This window comes from Pimephales promelas, chromosome 23 (assembly GCF_988280905.1).
Source record: "Pimephales promelas chromosome 23, fPimPro1.hap1.1, whole genome shotgun sequence".
Taxonomy (NCBI): Eukaryota; Metazoa; Chordata; class Actinopteri; order Cypriniformes; family Leuciscidae; genus Pimephales; species Pimephales promelas.
The window spans coordinates 18,134,424-18,153,665 of record NC_142791.1 but is presented as its reverse complement, the minus strand read 5'-3'; the positions used below and the strand labels follow the sequence as shown (position 1 = coordinate 18,153,665).

Genomic DNA, 19,242 nt, shown 5'->3' with positions numbered 1-19,242 from the left:
CACACTAGCTATCCAGTCATAAAGTCATACATATAAATACAACACCATCATGACACTACAATGATGCAATCAGTGTTGGGGAAGCTACTCTGAAACTGTAGTTTTACAAGCTACTCGTAAGTTAAAAGCAGTTAAACTGCAGTCAAGCTACCCTTTTGGAAAAGTATTTAGCTACACTACAAGTTAATATAAAAAAAATAGCTACATTGAAACTACTTTTGCTTTTTGAACAATGTATATTATAAATAACTGAATAAGTGTCTGAGGAATGTTTTAAATTTTTAGTGTTTAAAACAATGCAATACAATTATGATTTCAAAGAGTATTGTTTTATTACACACAACACTTAAATATCTTTGTCAAAAATGCAAAATTGCAACAAATAGCCTACAACATTCCAAGAACAAAATATACATCCAACGTAAATTGCATGTAGAACATTTTCTCAAAAATACTGATTGAACTTGGACAAATAAGGCCATGGATAATAAACGTTAGTTGTTTCTCCATCCTCCAAATCTGCCATCACGTCTTGCTCCATCATGTATAATCATAATATGGGTGTGTCAACCCACTTCTGCACGTCAGTGAACCGTTAGCCGCAAGATGCGTGATTAAACAACAGGTGGCGGTAATGGCAAGAAAAAATTAGTTTGTAATCTAACATAAAAGAATGTGAACGTGCTGATTCGCGCAGGCTCGACAAACGCAATGTAGCTTTTGCTCGCGCTACACCGCTACTTGCTGCAAAAAGTAGTTACCTACTGGAAAAGCTACACTGTTTAAAAAGCTACTGCCAAGCTACTGAAAAATGTAGTTAAGTTACTACTTGTAGTTAACTACTCCCCAACACTGGATGCAATAAACATTTAACGACATAACATAACATAAAACCCTAATGTTCATAACTGATGAGACAAAAATGGCAATGATAACAGTATTTTACTGTAAAATTACATGAAATGTCAGTTTTTCATGTCATGTTTCATGTAAACTAAAGGCCATTTTTACCAAAAGGGAGGAGCCTTTTTCTATATCCCACTCAAGCGTCCATCAAATTGCGAAAAATATGCTCGTCAAACATTTCATGGGGTCTTTGGCATGAAATAACAGACACATTTCCCAGCTTGTGTTAGCAGCCTGTGAGTTTGTGCTGCTACTAGTTCATGACTGTTTATTAAAGCCTTTAGCATTCCATATCTATTGACCATTCGCAAAATTATACATACAAAAAGTTACTGAAGGCTTCAATAAATTCAGTCTGTCACTGTTGTGATCTAAACCTCATAGTAAAATGAGTGAAATGCATGAGTGTTGAGTGTTGCAGGCATCCCAGAGGCCTCAGCCTGGCCGGGTTTGCATTTCATGTCATTTGTGACGACATGATGATTTTCTGAGCTGACCTTGAATTAGCTTGTCCTGTTGTCCCTCCCCTCAGCAAAACTACATCCTGAGACCAATCAAACCTGTCTAATTAAAGCATCAGCGCCACTGGAAACATACATGTGTGCCAGCTTATGTTCTTACTTGGAAATCTGTTGAAATAACATTGTTATTATAAAATATTACTCCAAGTAAGAATATGACTGAGATGTAATGTGTGTGTGTGTGTGTGTTCAAGCTTGAAAAGCAGTCTGTCCTCTCTTCCAGAAGCTGAGGAGCTCTATCAGAAACGCGTTTTGACTATAACAGGCATCTGCATCGCTCTTCTAGTTGTTGGCATCATGTGTGTGGTGGCTTACTGCAAAACAAAGTAATTCAACAACTTTTTGAAATGTCTGTTTGTACTAAGTTACTTTGTACAGTTAGTTTGTACTAATGTTTTACTCAAAAACTAAAATGAGCCATATTAATTATTGATAGTCATTGATATCTGATCTCCTAATGTCTAAGAGCTGTTCTTTTCCCTTTTTTCTTTTTTCGCGCGTGTAGGAAACAGAGGAAAAAGCTGCATGACCGTCTGCGGCAAAGTTTACGAGAGCGAAACGCTGCGGCCAAAGGCGCCCAGCCACCCCAGCCTCCACCCGAAAACCTGCAGCTGGTCAATGTGAGTGTGCTCACTGTGTCTACATCATGAAATTTAATAATGTTAAAATCCTGTCCACTGCAGTTTGAACTATTGGATAAAAACACAGCGACCCTTTTTAGGGGATTTTAGATCATTCATCATTCTCAGAAAATGGTGCCATTTATGTTAATGGTGTCAGTATTAAAGGAGTAGTTCACTTCAGAATGAAAATTTCCTGATAATTTACTCTCCCCCACGTAATCATCAAGTCATTCATGTCTTACTTTCTTCAGTCGAAGAGAAATGAAGGTTTTTTTAGGAAAACACTCTATATAGAAAACAATCTATATAGTGACTTCAATGAGGTCCAATGGTTTTAGTGCAGCTTCAAAGTCTCGACATGATCCTAGCCGAGGAATAAGAGTCTTATCTAGTGAAACCATCGTCCATTTTCAAAAAAACAAAAAAAAAAAACATTTATATACTTTTAACCACAAATGCTGGTGTTGTACAAGCTGTGATGCGTCACACATCACGTAATCACGTTGAGAGGATTTTAAGATTAGTGGTCAACAAGTATTGTACCAATCGACTAAAAGCTAATTTACTGTAAATGGGGTTTTTAATATGTGTTTAAACGGTTAAAGTTGATCGAGTGTACACTATGATCACACCACAAGAGAAACAGTGATAGACCAATCATCTTTTGTCTGATTTCAGCATTACATGCCGCAAAATCCTGTCCCTCCTCACGTTCATGTGACCGACAGAAAAGCGGAAACATCTCTGTCCACCACAGAGTTCCCATCACCAACACATGTGTCCAGCGCCGTCACTCGCTCCTCTAGCCTGAGGTACAGTCCCACACACACATCAGTGTCAAATCAATCACTCATCAAGTCAAATCAAGTCATATTTATTTGTATTGCACTTTTCTCCGTACATATGGTTGCATATCATATATTATAGTTATACTGATAACTGATAGTCATATTAGAGTGTATAAGCCTCTACAGAGTGCAACAGCAAATCTTCCTGACATAAAAGCCCCATTGATTTAGGATTTCACAGACCATCCATTAGCTCCTGAGCTTGTTGACATCTACAGTAAGTCACAAGTTAAAAAGAAGGGACTTTCTGTTCAAGTACCACACTACCCATAACCCTGCAGTGAGATCCAGAGAAACTGTTACCAAGCAGGTTAAAAAGTGATAATGATATAACTTTATTATACGATATAGCTGTAACGATATTGCTTTATGGAATGAGAAAGTTCATTCATTCCCTCATAAGTACAAATTCTACCTCTGTCATTGTTCGATTTTCAAGCATCACAGAACTGGTTTGAACATTTTTAATTCAATGTTTTGTTATGGTATGGCAGGACATGATTTATCACAAGACGTGTGTAGATGATGTGTATGATGAGCGTGTTTGCCTTGGTCTCTAGCAGCTGGAGTAATGGGAAAGCAGACAGTGTCGCTTCTGATGTTCATGCAGTCCTGGTGAAGTCCTCGCAGGAGAACAGCCGGCATGGGACGCCCGGTCCCAGAGGGCGTCTGAACGCCACCGGAGGCGTGCACCAGCTCAACGATCACCTGAAGAGCTGCGGAGACGCCCCGGGCTCCTGCAGAGACTCCCCCTACAGCGAGAGGTAGCGTTGGCTGCGTGTACTGAACCCCTTCAGCCCTTAGTAGAGCTTTGCACGCCAGGCTGGAGAATTCACATTTGGGAGAAAATGAATTGACGGGTCCCTGTGCGCCACTATAAACCCCCATGACTGTGAAGATTGTAAGATAAAGACATGACCTCGCCAAAACAAACGCGCTACAAAAATGCAATGAAATGTTTAATTCTCTCCCACTCGCGTTTTATATGATATTTTCTCCTGCTTCTGCCTGTAAATGCCTGCAGGTAGAGGTGTGAGCAGATTCGGTCTGGCTTTTATACAATCCTCCCAAACACACAACGCTTCAGAACTTTGTTTGTTGCATTTATCACAGCAGGCAAAAGAAAGCCTTATCCGCTCCTGCTAACCATTTATTAATAACATTAAGTAACTTTTGTTTTATCTTTAGATATTTAATATTTTGTAGGAGTTTGTTTCTCCCTCTTCCTGTGCACACTTCATATCTTCCCTCCCCCACTTACACATGTTTGTGTTTGTCTCACGGACAGTGCACGTGACCGAATGTTTGTCACCAAGTCCACTTGTGACTGGGCATTGTCTGACTGCTGCCTGTTTTTGGTAGTTGTTGCTTTTGTCCATATGAACTTGTGGAGCGTCCATCCATGCTCACAGTCACCTAGGCTTACTTCAAAAGGCCTGTGCTCTTAACTGTGCACAAAACGGAGCAGAACATGATAAACTAAGTATAACCAGACCTTGAAGGGAAAGTTCACCCGAAAAGCCTGTATGAGTTTGTGTTCATCAGAAGACAGAAACTCACACAGGTTTGGAACAACTCGAGGGTGAGTCGCTTTAAAGGGTTAGTTCACCCAAAAATGAAAATGAAGTCATTAATTACTCACCCCCATGGTGTACCAACCCCGTAAGACCAACCCGGTCTCATCCCAAGACGTCATATAACTGACGTTTTGGGACGTCTTTTGACCATACGTCAATATTCGCCTTTTTAGGGCCCCCTTAAACGTCGGTAGATGAGGTTATGGGATCCTAACTCTACCCCAGACCTAAACCTAACCCGTCACCTAACTGACGTTAAAGGTAAAGCGTCAGTTGTATGACGGCCCGGGATCGCCATCTACCGACGTTTAAGGGGGCCCTAAAAAGGCAGATATTGACGTATGGTCAAAAGACGTCCCAAGACGTCAGTTATATGACGTCTTGGGATGAGACTGTGTTAGTAAGACCTTCGTTCATCTTCGGAACACAAATGAAGATATTTTTTATTAAATTTGAGAGCTGTATAACTACCACATAGGCACCCTAAGTGATCGAAACTTGACGACCCAGAAAGTCATCGAAGAAAATGTTTAAATATTGCATGTGACTACAGTGGCTCAACTAGAAATTTATCAAGCGACAAAAATACTTTTTGTTTGAAGAAAAAAAAAACAAAAAAAAAACAACTTTATTCGACTATTCCTTTTCTTCCGTGTAGGCCTGAGACGAGAGTTCAAGAGATTTCCACAACACATGCGTGGGACCTGAACAAGAAGTAGTAGAAAAATAACTCAGTTCTCGCGCGTGCGTCGTGGAAATCTCTTGAACTCTCGTCTCAGGCCTACAAGGAAGAAAAGGAATAGTCGAATAAAGACGTTATTTTTGTTTGTTTTTTTCGCACAAAAAGTAGTCTCGTCGCTTGATAAACTTCTAGTTGAGCCACTGTAGTCACATGGAATATTTTAAGGGATAGTTCACTTTGAAATTAATTTTTGATATGTTTTAGCTTACCTCAAGGGCATCCAAGATGTAGGTGTCTTTGTTTCCACAGTATTTTCAATTTTGACATTTTTCAGTCAAACCGTTGTTGTCTATCAGTCATACACTGGAGGCTAAAGGGGTCCACCAAAAAGCATGCGCAGAGAAGTCAAAATGAAACATAATTTAATGACTCGTAAATGTAAGTACACATTGATGGCCTAAGACACGAAACGAGCGTTTTTTGTGAGAAAACCGAACAGTATTTATATCGTTTTTACCTCGTGTAATCCAAGTGATCTGAATCAGTTATGCAATGTCCAACTGAACCGAACTGAATCAGTTCAATGTTACGCCGGAAGTGATCGCTTGCGTGTGACGTCACTCAATATTTACACGGAGATTTCTGAAGTTTTACCTTTTACTAAACATATTTAGATATACCGAAATCGTCTTCCATTGCGGTTTCACTTATATAAATATGTTTAGTGAAAGGTAAAATTCAGAAATCTCTGTATAAACAAAGAGTGACGTCACACGCAAGCGATCACTTCCGGCACATTCACAGACCGAAGCGCCCGTGTCGTCAGATCATTTTGTCATGGCTATGATTACAAGAGGTAAAAATATATAAATACTGTTCGTTTTCTCACACAAACCGCTCGTTTCGTGTCTTAGGCCATCAATGTGTACATGTACAAATCATTAAATCATGTTTAATTTTGACTTTTTTGTGCATGCTTTTTGGTGGACTCCCTCAGCCTCCAGTGTATGACTGATTGAATTTGAAAATAATGTGGAAACAAAGACACCTACATCTTTCCCCTTGAGGTAAGCTAAAAGTTATAAAAAATTAATTTCAAAGTGAACTATCCCTTCAAACATTTTCTTCAATGACTTTCTGGGCCGTCAAGTTTCAATCCCTTAGGCAGCCAATGTGGTAGTGATACAGCTCTCAAATTTAATCAAAAAATATCTTCATTTGTGTTCCGAAGATGAACAAAGGTCTTACGAGGTTGGTACAGCATGGTGCTGAGTAATTAATGACTTAATTTTCATTTTTGGGTGAACTAGCCCTTAAAGTCTATCTCTTACCTCACCGCTTTGTATGTTTGTTTGTTTTTTTTACTGAGGTCAAGTATACGTATAAGTATCGTACAAGTACTACAGACATTGTTTCCATTTTGTTGTATGCACATTGGATACAAAATGCCTTTACAAACTCATACTTCCTTGTAACTTGCTCTTGTACAGCAGATTATGATGGGCTAGCCTCAATATCAAAAACAACAACCTGACACTCCCTCACCAGTACAGCATGGGTGGAGATTACCTGACACTGGCCCAGCACCACAGAGAGTCTGAGAGCTGGCGCACTCCCAATGCTAATCCCTGACATGTGTGGGAGGGAAAAAGCATAAACTACCACGCACAGAATTGTGTCATTATATAAACTGTGACAATCTACCATAATCAGCTTGTATAACTCCATGACTACCACTATAAAGTTAATTTGAAATAATTGGTAACACTTTACAATAAGGTTAATTTATTAAACATTAATTAATGTATTAACTAACATGATCTAACAATGAGCAATACATTTGTTACTGTTTTTGTTAATCTTTGTTAACGTTAGTTAATACAAATCCAGCTGTTCATTGTTTGTTCATGTTAGTTCACAGTGCATTAACTAATGTTAACAAGATTTTAATAAAGTATTAGTAAGTGTTGAAATTAACATTAACAAAGATTAACAAATGCTGTAGAAGTATTGTTCATTCTTAGTTAATGTTAACTAATGAACCTTATTGTAAAGTGTTACCAAATAATTGATTTGTTTTGGTTTCCACTCTTTTTAGCTGATGATGAGTCTAGCCTAGGTCGCTTGCTGGAACCTGCACCTGTCAACCCTCCCGTTTCCCCTGTGATTCTCCCTTATTTAGATTTAATTCCCGCTCTCTTCCCGTTGAAATATTTTCCTGTAATTATCCCATATTTTAATAGTCTTTGCTTAGCAACGAACGTAACGTTAGACCTAGCTTAGACCAACATTCTTTCATGTTCTCATCAACGCAGATTCACGGCGAAGTATGTCTTGCAGTCTTAAATACAACTTGTACGAAAATCATTAAGATATAGGCGTGTATAATCATTGTAAAACAAATCTTACCTTGACGTTGTCTCGCCGAGATACACTGCTCTCTCCAGGTTGGGTTGTAGACTCATGCCTTCAGAATGACGCCGGTTCAGCCAAATTTGTGCTGTAAAGCGTGTGTGTGTGTGTGTCCTCCACAGGTACGTTTCGGCTATAACTTCCCCGGCCCATGTGTCCCCCGTGGGTCCCCTCTCTCCAGCGACACCCTCCGAGATGTCGGCTCCTCTCTCCAGCCTGGCGACCCCTGTCCCGTCCAGTCCCTCGGGAGAGGAGGAGCGCCCCCTGCTGTTCCTGCGGGACAAACCCAGCGCACACCAGAGCCAGACAGGCCAGAACCTTCGCCACTCGGCCCATTATAACCACGGGCTGGATCTGCCCAGTCCTGTGCACCCTGAGGAGCAGGAGAGGTTCACAAGCACAGGTGCCCCGTCCTCCCCGTCCCACAGGACTCAGGCGGCGCCGGAGCCCGAACTCAGCGGCAGTCCCTCAGAGAGCAGCGGCTCCGAGAGCGAGGACGAGGACACGCCGTTTCTCGGCTCCCAGAACCCTTTGGTGTCCGGCGGGCTGGTTCTGGATGGGCTGGAGGGCAGCAGAACTAACCCTAACCCGGCGCTGCTCCTCTCGCCCAAACACGACCTGCAGAGCAGACTCACAGCCCGCATGGCCAAACAAGACCTCATCGCCGTGTGAGGCATGCAAAGAAGAAGAAGATCACCACTAAACCTTTATTTTCTATAATTAAGTATTGCAAAAAGAAAAACTTTAACTTTTATTTTAGTGATGTTAGTGAAACAAAGACTTTTATAATGTGTGCAACGTGTTTGTGTCATGGAAAAAAAGTGCCATTCACATGTAGCTGAGGTCACAGTATTTCAATGGCAGAAAAAATATAATCAACGGTGCCTTTTAATTTCAGTTGGGAAAAAGAAGAACTGCATTATGACACTGGGCCATATATTCACGACTCGGGGGCAACAAAACACATTCTCTGTGACTGACTGAAAAGAAGAAAAAAAAATCCACCAGCACTCCATGTCTGAATTCTTGCTATCCGATTAAAGTGTGTAAAAGTGCATCATGGTCTTCTCAGTCCTGATCTTGGTCTCTCTTATTTAACACGTGATTCAGATCCTCAGCTCCATGACTGAACTGTGTCAGACGAGAGAGACGTCCAGAGCGGGCTGGAAAACTTCATTTAACCCGACTTGTTTTATTTACATTGAGACTTATTTCTGCATTTTGATTTAAAATATCAATGTAAGGCTGCTGCAAACTGAAAACAAGACAATTCAAAAGCTAAAAAAATGAAGAAAAAAATGCTAAAAAAAAATAAATAAATCATGTGCGATCGGCTATTAATCAAACATAATCATTACGGTTGACTTGTATAGCATACTTTAGTTCTATGAGACTTTAGATTCAATTACTGATTCACGACTGGATATATGGCTCACTTTGTCCATCATGCTCATTGGCTTCTCTAACAATGCATTGTGGGAAAGTTATAGCACCACTTTTACGATACTGACACCGACATTTTTATTACAATATTTTATTTGATTAGTTATTGTCCAGATCACTTTTTTTTTACATTTGTCCATTGCTATCCTATAGAACGTTATATTATATTCAAAGTGTTCCTTTACGTCTCATCATGTTTGTGTGTATATGTGTGATCATTTAAAGAACAAATCACCTGTTGTACAGTATTTTGTTATGTTTGCGTCACCAGATTAACACAGTAACTTATGTATTCACAAGGTTTTCCTGAAAATAGCCACTAATAGTCTACTCTATCCAGCTTGCTGACCTGGTTACACAGACAACACTTTTAACCTAGAGCTCACTATACAGCTTGTGTGAAGGCCTTTTCCCCTACGCTTTCTCTTCCATCAAATGTGGCCCATTTTATTGTATTTATTTTCTTTATTTATTTGTTATTTATTTATTTATTATCTGGGCCTTATGGAATCTAGCATCTATAAGTCTATATTTTAATAGCATTGACAATAGGAGACACTTGCAATCTTTGGGTTCATCAACAAAACCTTATTTTTTAAGTGTGTGTGTTTTTTTTTTTCTCCTTTTTTTCTCCTATATTTGTGTTGTTTTGCCATTTAGGCCTAGACTCTGTTATTCAACATACTGTCATTCAAACTCATTCAGAAAAAAAACAACAAATGTTCACCGTGACAAATATCCATGAAACTGATTGTACAATAAAAATGAGCTGAACTGCTTCTGGGACACTTGAAAACAGCCTTTTTTCTGTTGCTTCTAACGCAAGCCTTTATTCCCACCGCTTCAAGTGGTTTGATGTTGGATGTATTACAGATGGCGGCTTTAAAGGTTCCATCTTCATCGTACATATTTTTGTTTTTAGAAATGGCTGTTCATTTACTTTTTGGATGAAATTAGACGTGTGATCTCTAAACGACCAGTGTTCCAGCATAGCAGATTTTGGCTTGGTTGGTTGATTGCCAATGAAGATAAAGGAAGAACAGATGCTCTCCACTGAGACAAATAAAGTGTTTCTGAATGCTGCATGAGAGCAGGAGGACAAACACAGGCATGCCTGGCACAACACATGCAAAACAAGCACGGTCAAACATGACCACCAAGATGTTCAGTTTCATTTGCTCTTATGTGAACAACTGTATAAAATGTCTGGCCGCTATGTATGATAGCTTTATGTGTTGCGTCTCCTTATTTTTGCAATGTCTTATTCTCCGAACAAACTGCAAGCTGCTGAAAGCAAGTAAAGTTGTTAGCATTTGATGGCAATCTTAACTCCTAACAGACTGATCTCATGAAGTAGCGTGTGTATGACACGCCAATTAGTATTTCCATTTTTGGCGTGCTATCAAGACGCATAATCGCCTTTCAGCGTGTTTATGAACGCCGTTGACTTAACGTTATATAAATATATGACTTACCTCAACCCCGTCCCTAAACCTAACCGTCACTGGGGTTAATGGCATTTATGACTGTTCCCTTACCATCCTAGGTAAAAAAAAGATATGACTTACCTCAACCCCATCCCTAAACTTAACCGTCACTGGGGTTAATGGTATTTATGACTGGAGATTTGACTGCGTGTACAGACACACGGAATGACGCGGACGTTAATGGCGTAGACATATACGCGGATAGCTCAAAATGCGTAGAGATAACACGCCACCTGACTCGAAAGTGGCGTGTATGTTCACGCAAAAGTCATGATGTCATGTTGCTCCTAAAGACATTTGATTAGCTGTTCCTCTGTCTTCTCTTCTCATAGCTCACGTATGGCCGAACGCCATGAAGTTTGGATTATACTGGAGCGGGTATCAGTTCTGCTAGTGATCATTTTAGGGGTTTTCTTTTAACTCATTTAAAGTTATTCTGATGTACCAAACTGTTTATGTTACGGTAAGGATGGAAAATCAGGAATCTTCGCAATGTTTCGACATATTGGCATAAAGTTTGGTACATGCCGTCACAATAACCTGAGCATACTGGATTTGGTGACAACGCCACCTATTGGTAATATGGACACTAGGAACTGGAGCAAAATCATAGTGTTTCCCAACCATGTTTCTGGAGTCTGAAATCTCCCCTACACCCTTAAACAGGGCATTATTTGAGGGGACAGACATTTGTCGTGGTGTCTGAAGCCATAATGGACATTATCTAGTGCACTCATTCAATACCACAATAACGAGTGTACTGATGTAACGGCTAGAGAATACCCACAATGCACTGTGAGAGTCGCACATGCAGCTGAATCATCCATCCTTCCGGTTTTCAATCCGCTTGTCCAATGTGGGTACAGCGTAATATCATACAAGATACAAACTCTTTTTTAATTGTTTAATTAGGGTTTATAAATGCTAGTTTCCGTGACAGAGTTACAAGATAAATCTTTTCATTACTACTGGAGCTGCCAGTGGGCTAAGTTTCAGCTCAAACCATGTAAAAGCAGCAGCACGTCCGGCACTCATGAATTCACTCACTCGTTTTCATTCACTTTGTACTATTTTAGGGTGGTGATGGCGCAGTGGATAAGACACATGTCTTTGGTTTGAATCTACTGTGAGACACCAATGTGTTCCTGAGCAAGACACTTAACCCCGAGTTGCTCCAGAGGCGTGCGACCTCTGACGTATATAGCAATTGTAAGTCGCTTTGGATAAAAGCGTCAGCTATATGAATAAATTAAATGTAAATGCAGTGGAGTAATGTAGGGAACAGCGAATGAGGACGGTTTCAGACACAGTCCAGCAGTGCACAAACTCTTCCTATTCCTGAATCCACTCATCAGCTCACTAGCAGAGACTCCAAGACCAGAAGCATATGAGTCAGACAAGGGAGACATATAAAATGTGCCATGTTGGTGGCTCCAGAACAGCTGGGAAACACTGGCGGAGACGTACTGCTATGGCCAGCACTACATTAATGTGCTCGGGCTCAGTCAGCATCTAAAGGTAGGAACTGTAGTTAGATTTAAATCATGCTCTTTATGCATTTAATACTTTCAATAAGTTTGTTCATGTTTCTGTTTTCACTCACAAGTAAGATTAAAATGTCCATATTTCCAAGCAAAATGCCAACATAGAGCTCAGATAACTGCCCAGCTTACAAATTAAGGTTATATAAACGGTGAGGAAACAGTATTTTGAAATGTTCCAAAAAAATGTTCTTGTGGTGATTAGAATGATACTTAAAGGTTACTTACCAGACCATTTCTTTAAACATTCTACTAACTGTATTTAAACCCAAATGTTACGTTACTTGAACTAAGAATGTTAAAAAGTCAAAAAAAAATATATTTTAAGAACGTTTTTTTCTCTCTCTTTTTTGGGGGGAAATCCTCCCAAAAGGGAAAACATTGCAACTGATGGATCAGGTGATGGTGATACCGTGCTGCCCTGTTTATACTTATGTTTATACACTCACCGGCCACTTTATTAGGTACCCCATGCTAGTAACGGGTTGGACCCCCTTTTGCCTTCAGAACTGCCTCAATTCTTCATGGCATAGATTCAACAAGGTGCTGGAAGCATTCCTCAGGGCGTTTGGTCCATATTGACATGATGGCATCACACAGTTGCCGCAGATTTGTCGGCTGCACATCCATGATGCGAATCTCCCGTTCCACCACATCCCAAAGATGCTCTATTGGATTGAGATCTGGTGACTGTGGAGGCCATTTGAGTACAGCGAACTCATTGTCATGTTCAAGAAACCAGTCTGAGATGATTCCAGCTTTATGACATGGCGCATTATCCTGCTGAAAGTAGCCATCAGAAGTTGGGTACATTGTGGTCATAAAGGGATGGACATGGTCAGCAACAATACTCAGGTAGGCTGTGGCGTTGCAACGATGCTCAATTGGTACCAAGGGGCCCAAAGAGTGCCAAGAAAATATTCCCCACACCATGACACCACCACCACCAGCCTGAACCGTTGATACAAGGCAGGATGGATCCATGCTTTCATGTTGTAGACGCCAAATTCTGACCCTACCATCCGAATGTCGCAGCAGAAATCGAGACTCATCAGACCAGGCAACGTTTTTCCAATCTTCTATTGTCCAATTTCGATGAGCTTGTGCAAATTGTAGCCTCAGTTTCCTGTTCTTAGCTGAAAGGAGTGGCACCCGGTGTGGTCTTCTGCTGCTGTAGCCCATCTGTCTCAAAGTTCGACGTACTGTGCGTTCAGAGATGCTCTTCTGCCCACCTTGGTTGTAACGGGTGGTTATTTGAGTCACTGTTGCCCTTCTATCAGCTCGAACCAGTCTGGCCATTCTCCTCTGACCTCTGGCATCAACAAGGCATTTCCGCCCACAGAACTGCCGCTCACTGGATGTTTTTTCTTTTTCGGACCATTCTCTGTAAACCCTAGAGATGGTTGTGCGTGAAAATCCCAGTAGATTAGCAGTTTCTGAAATACTCAGACCAGCCCTTCTGGCACCAACAATCATGCCACGTTCAAAGTCACTCAAATCACCTTTCTTCCCCATACTGATGCTCGGTTTGAACTGCAGGAGATTGTCTTGACCATGTCTACATGCCTAAATGCACTGAGTTGCCGCCATGTGATTGGCTGCTTAGAAATTAAGTGTTAACGAGCAGTTGGACAGGTGTACCTAATAAAGTGGCCGGTGAGTGTATAAATTCAAGTAATAAAAATAGATAAGATGTAACTAATTAATTTCTTACAGCCACAGGAATTTATTTCAAATTAATACAATTTTAAGCATCAAAAACTGTATTAACATTAAGGGCCCTATTTTAAGGCCCTATCTCATGGTCTAAAGTGCACTTAGGGCGAGTCCGAATCCACTTTTACTAGTTTAACGGTCGGCACTCCTAAAGGGTCGTCCATACTCTCTTAAAGGGTTAGTTCACCCAAAAATGAAAATTCTGTCAGTATTTACTCACCCTCATGTTGTTCCAAACCTCTGTGTTTATTTGTTCTGCTGAACATAAAGGAAGATATTTGGAAGAATGTTTTAATCAAACAGATCTCATTCCCCATTGACTACCATAGTATGTATTTTTTCCTACTATGGTAGTCAATGGGGAATGAGATCTGTTTGATTAAAACATTCTTCCAAATATCTTCCTTTGTGTTCAGCAGAACAAATAAACACATAGAGGTTTGGAACAACATGAGGGTGAGTAAATGCTGACAGAATTTTCATTTTTGGGTGAACTAACCCTTTAATGAGGAATGGGTGTGTTTTGGGTGTTGTGCCGAATTTCGACCCCCTGCCAAATTATTACCCCCCTAGTATTGGTAGGTTTAGGATTAGTTGTGGGGGAGGGGTTAAGATTAGGGGCGGGGTTGGGATTAGGCAATCAGGTACTGACTTCAACGAGGGGGGTAATAATTGACTTTAGCCCGGGTTTCAGTTGGTCAATGGCTCAGTCTTTTTCACTTCCTCAGAATAGCAACGCTCCACCAATGCGCCCGAACACACACCTGGTCCTCAGATCAGCAGCCCATGGGCCACAGATGGGCGCAAATGCATTTGCTAACGTGGCACAGGACATGAAAATGATAACTGCGTCAGGCTGAAACTAGCAAAGCACACTTGCGTCACGCCTGCCGTTGCTCCAGATGTATGATAGGGCCATAAAGGTTAAAAATGTGTAAAAGTTTCTAAGTGAAATAAATATTCGAAATATAATATTATAATATATAATACAATAAACATATCATTACAAAAACAACAGATTTACTATTACTTTACGTTAATTAATATTTTAAAGTCCAAAACATGAAATCGTAGAGAGCAAAGCTTACATTTTCTAAATATCAAACTAACAAAGTCCTGAATGATTAGTGTAATGCATCAGGTTCAGTCCCAGCTAACATGCAACATTCCCGTAACACTCACTAACGTTCTGTAAATGTTAGGACAAAATGTTCTTAAAACATTTAAAAACATGGATGTTAGGAAAACATGCAGAAATAACATTTTCATAACTTAATGGGAATGTTAGCAAGAACATATTTTAGCTAGGATGAAGTCAGTGTATTATTCCTGCTTGCCTGTATATTGTATACTAGCATTTATTGTTAGGTCCTTATTCTTTTCAACGATCAAACAAGTAGTCAATTTTAAAATGTTAGATGAACGTCCAAGAAAAAAATGTGTTCCTTAAACAATATATGAATAATGTTTTTGTGCTAGCGTTTTGAGAAAGACCGAAATAGAATGAAGATTCTATTAACTGCAATAAAGTTTGTTCGTAACTTTGAGATAACCTTGCCAGAACGTTAGCTAAAGTTATGAGACGGTTCCCTGAGCTGGGAATCTGCTAAATGCGGCTATATGGCATGAAGATTTTAAGATTATAAATATTATAACATCATCTTTTTCTGTAAAGCTGCTTTGAAACAATGTTGTGAAAAGCCCTAAACAAAAAAAAAACAAAAAAACATTTCAAAGATGTTTGATTAAAATTGTTCTCAAAATGTTTTATACAAACATTCCAGGAATATTTAACATAAAGTGACATCATAAAGACATTCTGAGAATGTTGTTCTAAAAAGATTTTCTCTCAAAATTACGAGAACATATTAACTATTAATAGCAATATAAGAACGTTCCATAAACATTATTTTAAGAAGGTTTTGTCCAAACATTTCCATAACTTTTGGAATAGACTAGTTTTTTCTGCATACTCTCAGAATGATCCTAATGCAGTTCATGGAATGTTCAGATTCTGAAGTAAAATGGATTAAATGGTTTGCAGGTTCCCTGACTAAAAGAGACGTTGACACACACCTCAGCAAAGGATGTGAATGGCATGTCAGGCATGCTTGGAATTTACAAGAACAATCCAGTTTGCCAGAAATGTCAACAACCCAAAAATTCCCAGAGACAGAAAAATTTGTCCTCAATTGATCCTAGGCCAAGATAATAGTTTACATAAAGACTTTTATTAGTGCGGCCTTTCTAGAAATGGCAAGTTGTGAAATCGACATAGAACATGTTTCATGTATGTCAATTTCACAATTTGCCATTTCTAGAAAGGCCGCACTAATAAAAGTCTGCTCTGTGATCTACTATTTACTCTAAACTGAGAAAATGTCCCACCGATGCTTTCATAATGTCAGCAAATTGAAAAATGAAACCTAACACATTTCAAACAGAACCTGTGAACAGATACATGCAGTGATTGAAGATCAACGTACGGTCTCAACACACTGCAGTTTGAGCTTTACACACTTCTGCTGGGCTCTTCAAGCCTATTTCTAAGTTATGGCGTTTCTGTCACTCTTTCAACTGCTGAAGATACTTACAGAAGAACATCCGACCAGAAATGAACCATCACTGAACTTACTTAAGCTGGGCTGTGATGGTATTCTCTTAGAAACAAACTTCGTTGCATTATTTTCCTGTTATGTCTGTAAAGCTGCTTTGAAACAATCTGTATTGTAATCAGCGCCGGCCCGAGCCTTTTGGGGGCCCTAAGCAGAATTTGATTTGGGGGCCCCTCCCACGACGCGGAGTCACCTGTGTTTGACGATTATTGACATAAATGTCACGCAAAAATGATACATTATAAATGAATACACTGAGGTTATGTATTAATAAAAAAATTGATGCCTACTTAAATAAAAAAGTTTGAAAACAGTCTTAAAACTGTCTCAAAACATAGGCTATACAATAAATTATTTGCTAAAATTATGACAAAACTGAGAAATTAGAAACGTAAGAGCAATGATACTTTGGCCTATCCTCCTGGGACCCAGGAATAGACTTTTGTCCACTGTAGTGGACATTATATTTTAGTGTATTTCTCTGACACCATGCATGGCACACTTTTTTTTTCTGGATGTCCTGTAAAGAGCACATTCAGGGCAATACAGAGATACCAAATGTTTGGAGGTTTCACCATGAAAACAACTTCTCCTTGGTCTTTAAAAATGTCTAACATTAATTTAGTGATCAAATGTAGCACTCTTATTGAAATATGGTAATATATTGTAATTATAATTTAAATCTAACTACTTTTCAAATTGTATTTCATCAACCAACATCTCATGAAAATGTTATGGGGTTTCAAATGAAAAAAATGACTTTGCGTTACAGGGCATTGATTTCATTCATGTCCACTGTAGAGAACATCAGGACATAAATCATGTTTATCAGGCATTCTGGGAGACATAACAAGTGAATATGTAAATAAATTATACGTCAATATTCTTATGACATATTAGATATTATTATTAAAATGTTGCTTATTATTACGCCAATGCTTACACTTCTTTCCTCATTAAATGTTGCTCCAAGAACACATTAATGTGCAAATTAGATACAGTGTATAGATACTTTGCATTGAATGGGAATATTAATTTATGCCAATTTTACCCATATATTGCATAAAGTAAATTGGTGTATCAATTAATTCCATTATATCTTTCATAACATAGTTGATAATCATCTTTATACAAATTTTTGTTCAAAAAAATCCTGAAACCCCAAAATGTATTGGTGATTGGAAAAAAAATCCCATTGTTTTTGCCTACACATTGTATGTCATTTAATTTTAACAACTGAGTCCTGGTGTCCACTACAGAGGACAAAGTATTACATATGAATAAAATATAATTTTTCAAAAAGGTTTTTTTTTTTTTTTACCATTTGTTTATTATGCTCTAAACAATGTGATGACATGAAAAAAAACTAAATTAAAAAAAAAAAACTTTCTGGGTCTCAGCTATTGTTGAAAACTAAAAATATTACTAGCCTATTTCTCAACTGTCTCAATACAGAGTAACTATCCTCAAAATCTTTATTATTGTTATTTTTATTATTGTAACAGACTTTGTTATATAGTACATGACATAATCAACACAGTCTGTTACTATAATACCGGTTATGATGTTCAGGCGCTCGTTGTATGTGTGTATGCAATGTATTTTTCCCCTCGGGGCTTGCCGTAGATGGGTCGTGCGCACTTGCTAGGCTACTGGAGTGTCGCGGGTGTTTGGAGATCTGATGTGTGGTATAATAAAGTGGAGAAGAGTTCAAACTGCTATGTTTATTATTTATTCAAACTGCTACCCTTACACCTTGAAGGATAAGTTCTCCTGCGGGCTATTTTCTCCAACTTAAACCGATACCGTGACTAGGCGCAGTTGCGCACGAATTGTCTATGCACGCGCGAGGTGTCTAGAAGATGCGTATGACTTCTTAAACGCTGGCAGACAGAGCAGCAGTTGTAACTTGTAGGCAGGTATATTGACCATTAAATCAGAATTTTGTTGTCTTGAACTATTCATTCAGTCATATTCATTCATTCATTGATTTATGTCACTTGTTTAAGTCATCTAAAAAAATAAAAATAAAAAATAACCTCGATTAGGGGGCCCCCTGGTGGCCAGGGGGCCCCAAGCAGCCGCTTAGTTCGCTTATGCCTCGGGCCGGCCCTGATTGTAATAAAGGTGATTTTATAAAACTTTTATAGAATTATTTTCGTAAATTACAGCACAATTGCTTCAAAAGTCACAGGAATGTTCCTGTTACACTAAAGAGCGAGGTTTTAACTTTCGAGATAGAAACTCTTGAACACCATTCGGTATGTGCAATCAGATATCTAAAATGACTGAAATGCTTTTCATTCAACCTGTTGGCCTAACTAGTCTGTCAGGATTTCATTCATTTGAAGGAATTGTTCTCCCAAAAATGAAAGTTCTCTCATCATTGACACTCCTTCATGCCATCCCAGACAATCCCAGAGCCCAAACAACATCTCTGTGGCTCCTCAAAAGCAATCCGTATACGACTCCGGTGGTTTCCAACGCATTCTCACCCCAAGGCGTCACCTTTGACCATGCTTCAATATTTGACGTTTTAGGCGCCCTTTAGCGTCACTTACATGACGCGATCCTACGTCGTCATCTAACTGACGCTAAAGGAAAGCGTCAGTTAGAGGACGCGGTTAGGTTTAGGTGTGGGGTGGGGGTAGGGTACACGCGATCCTAGGGCGTCATCTAACTGACGCTAAAGGGCGCCTAAAGCGTCAGATATTGAAGCATGTCCAAATGCTTCCCAAGGCGTCAGTTAAGTGACGCCTTGGGGGTGAGAATGGGCTGTGGTTTCATCCATGACTTCTCATGACATCTCAAGACATCAATTTGCAGTGAAAACAGACTAAAAATTGACTTTTTCCTTCACTGCACTAGCCA

The 19,242-nt window shown here is 39.4% G+C and overlaps 1 protein-coding gene across 15 annotated transcripts in view; it reads left to right on the top strand.

The window, feature by feature from the left end:
• nrg1 (neuregulin 1) overlaps positions 1–10,237 on the top strand; it is a 108,561-nt gene extending 98,324 nt beyond the window's left edge. For 6 of the 15 annotated variants that reach the window (XM_039676940.2, XM_039676946.2, XM_039676942.2 and 3 more), the window contains 5 exons: positions 1,651–1,753; positions 1,933–2,047; positions 2,729–2,862; positions 3,462–3,662; positions 7,692–10,237. In XM_039676940.2, coding sequence (XP_039532874.2) covers positions 1,651–1,753; positions 1,933–2,047; positions 2,729–2,862; positions 3,462–3,662; positions 7,692–8,241 — 1,103 coding nt within the window. In that variant the 3' untranslated portion in view covers positions 8,242–10,237. Of the gene's footprint in view, positions 1–1,650; positions 1,754–1,932; positions 2,048–2,728; positions 2,863–3,458; positions 3,663–7,691 lie in introns of all 15 variants that reach the window. The other 9 variants (XM_039676938.2, XM_039676945.2, XM_039676941.2 and 6 more) reach the window with 2 other exon arrangements.
• The last annotated feature ends 9,005 nt before the right edge of the window (positions 10,238–19,242 follow it).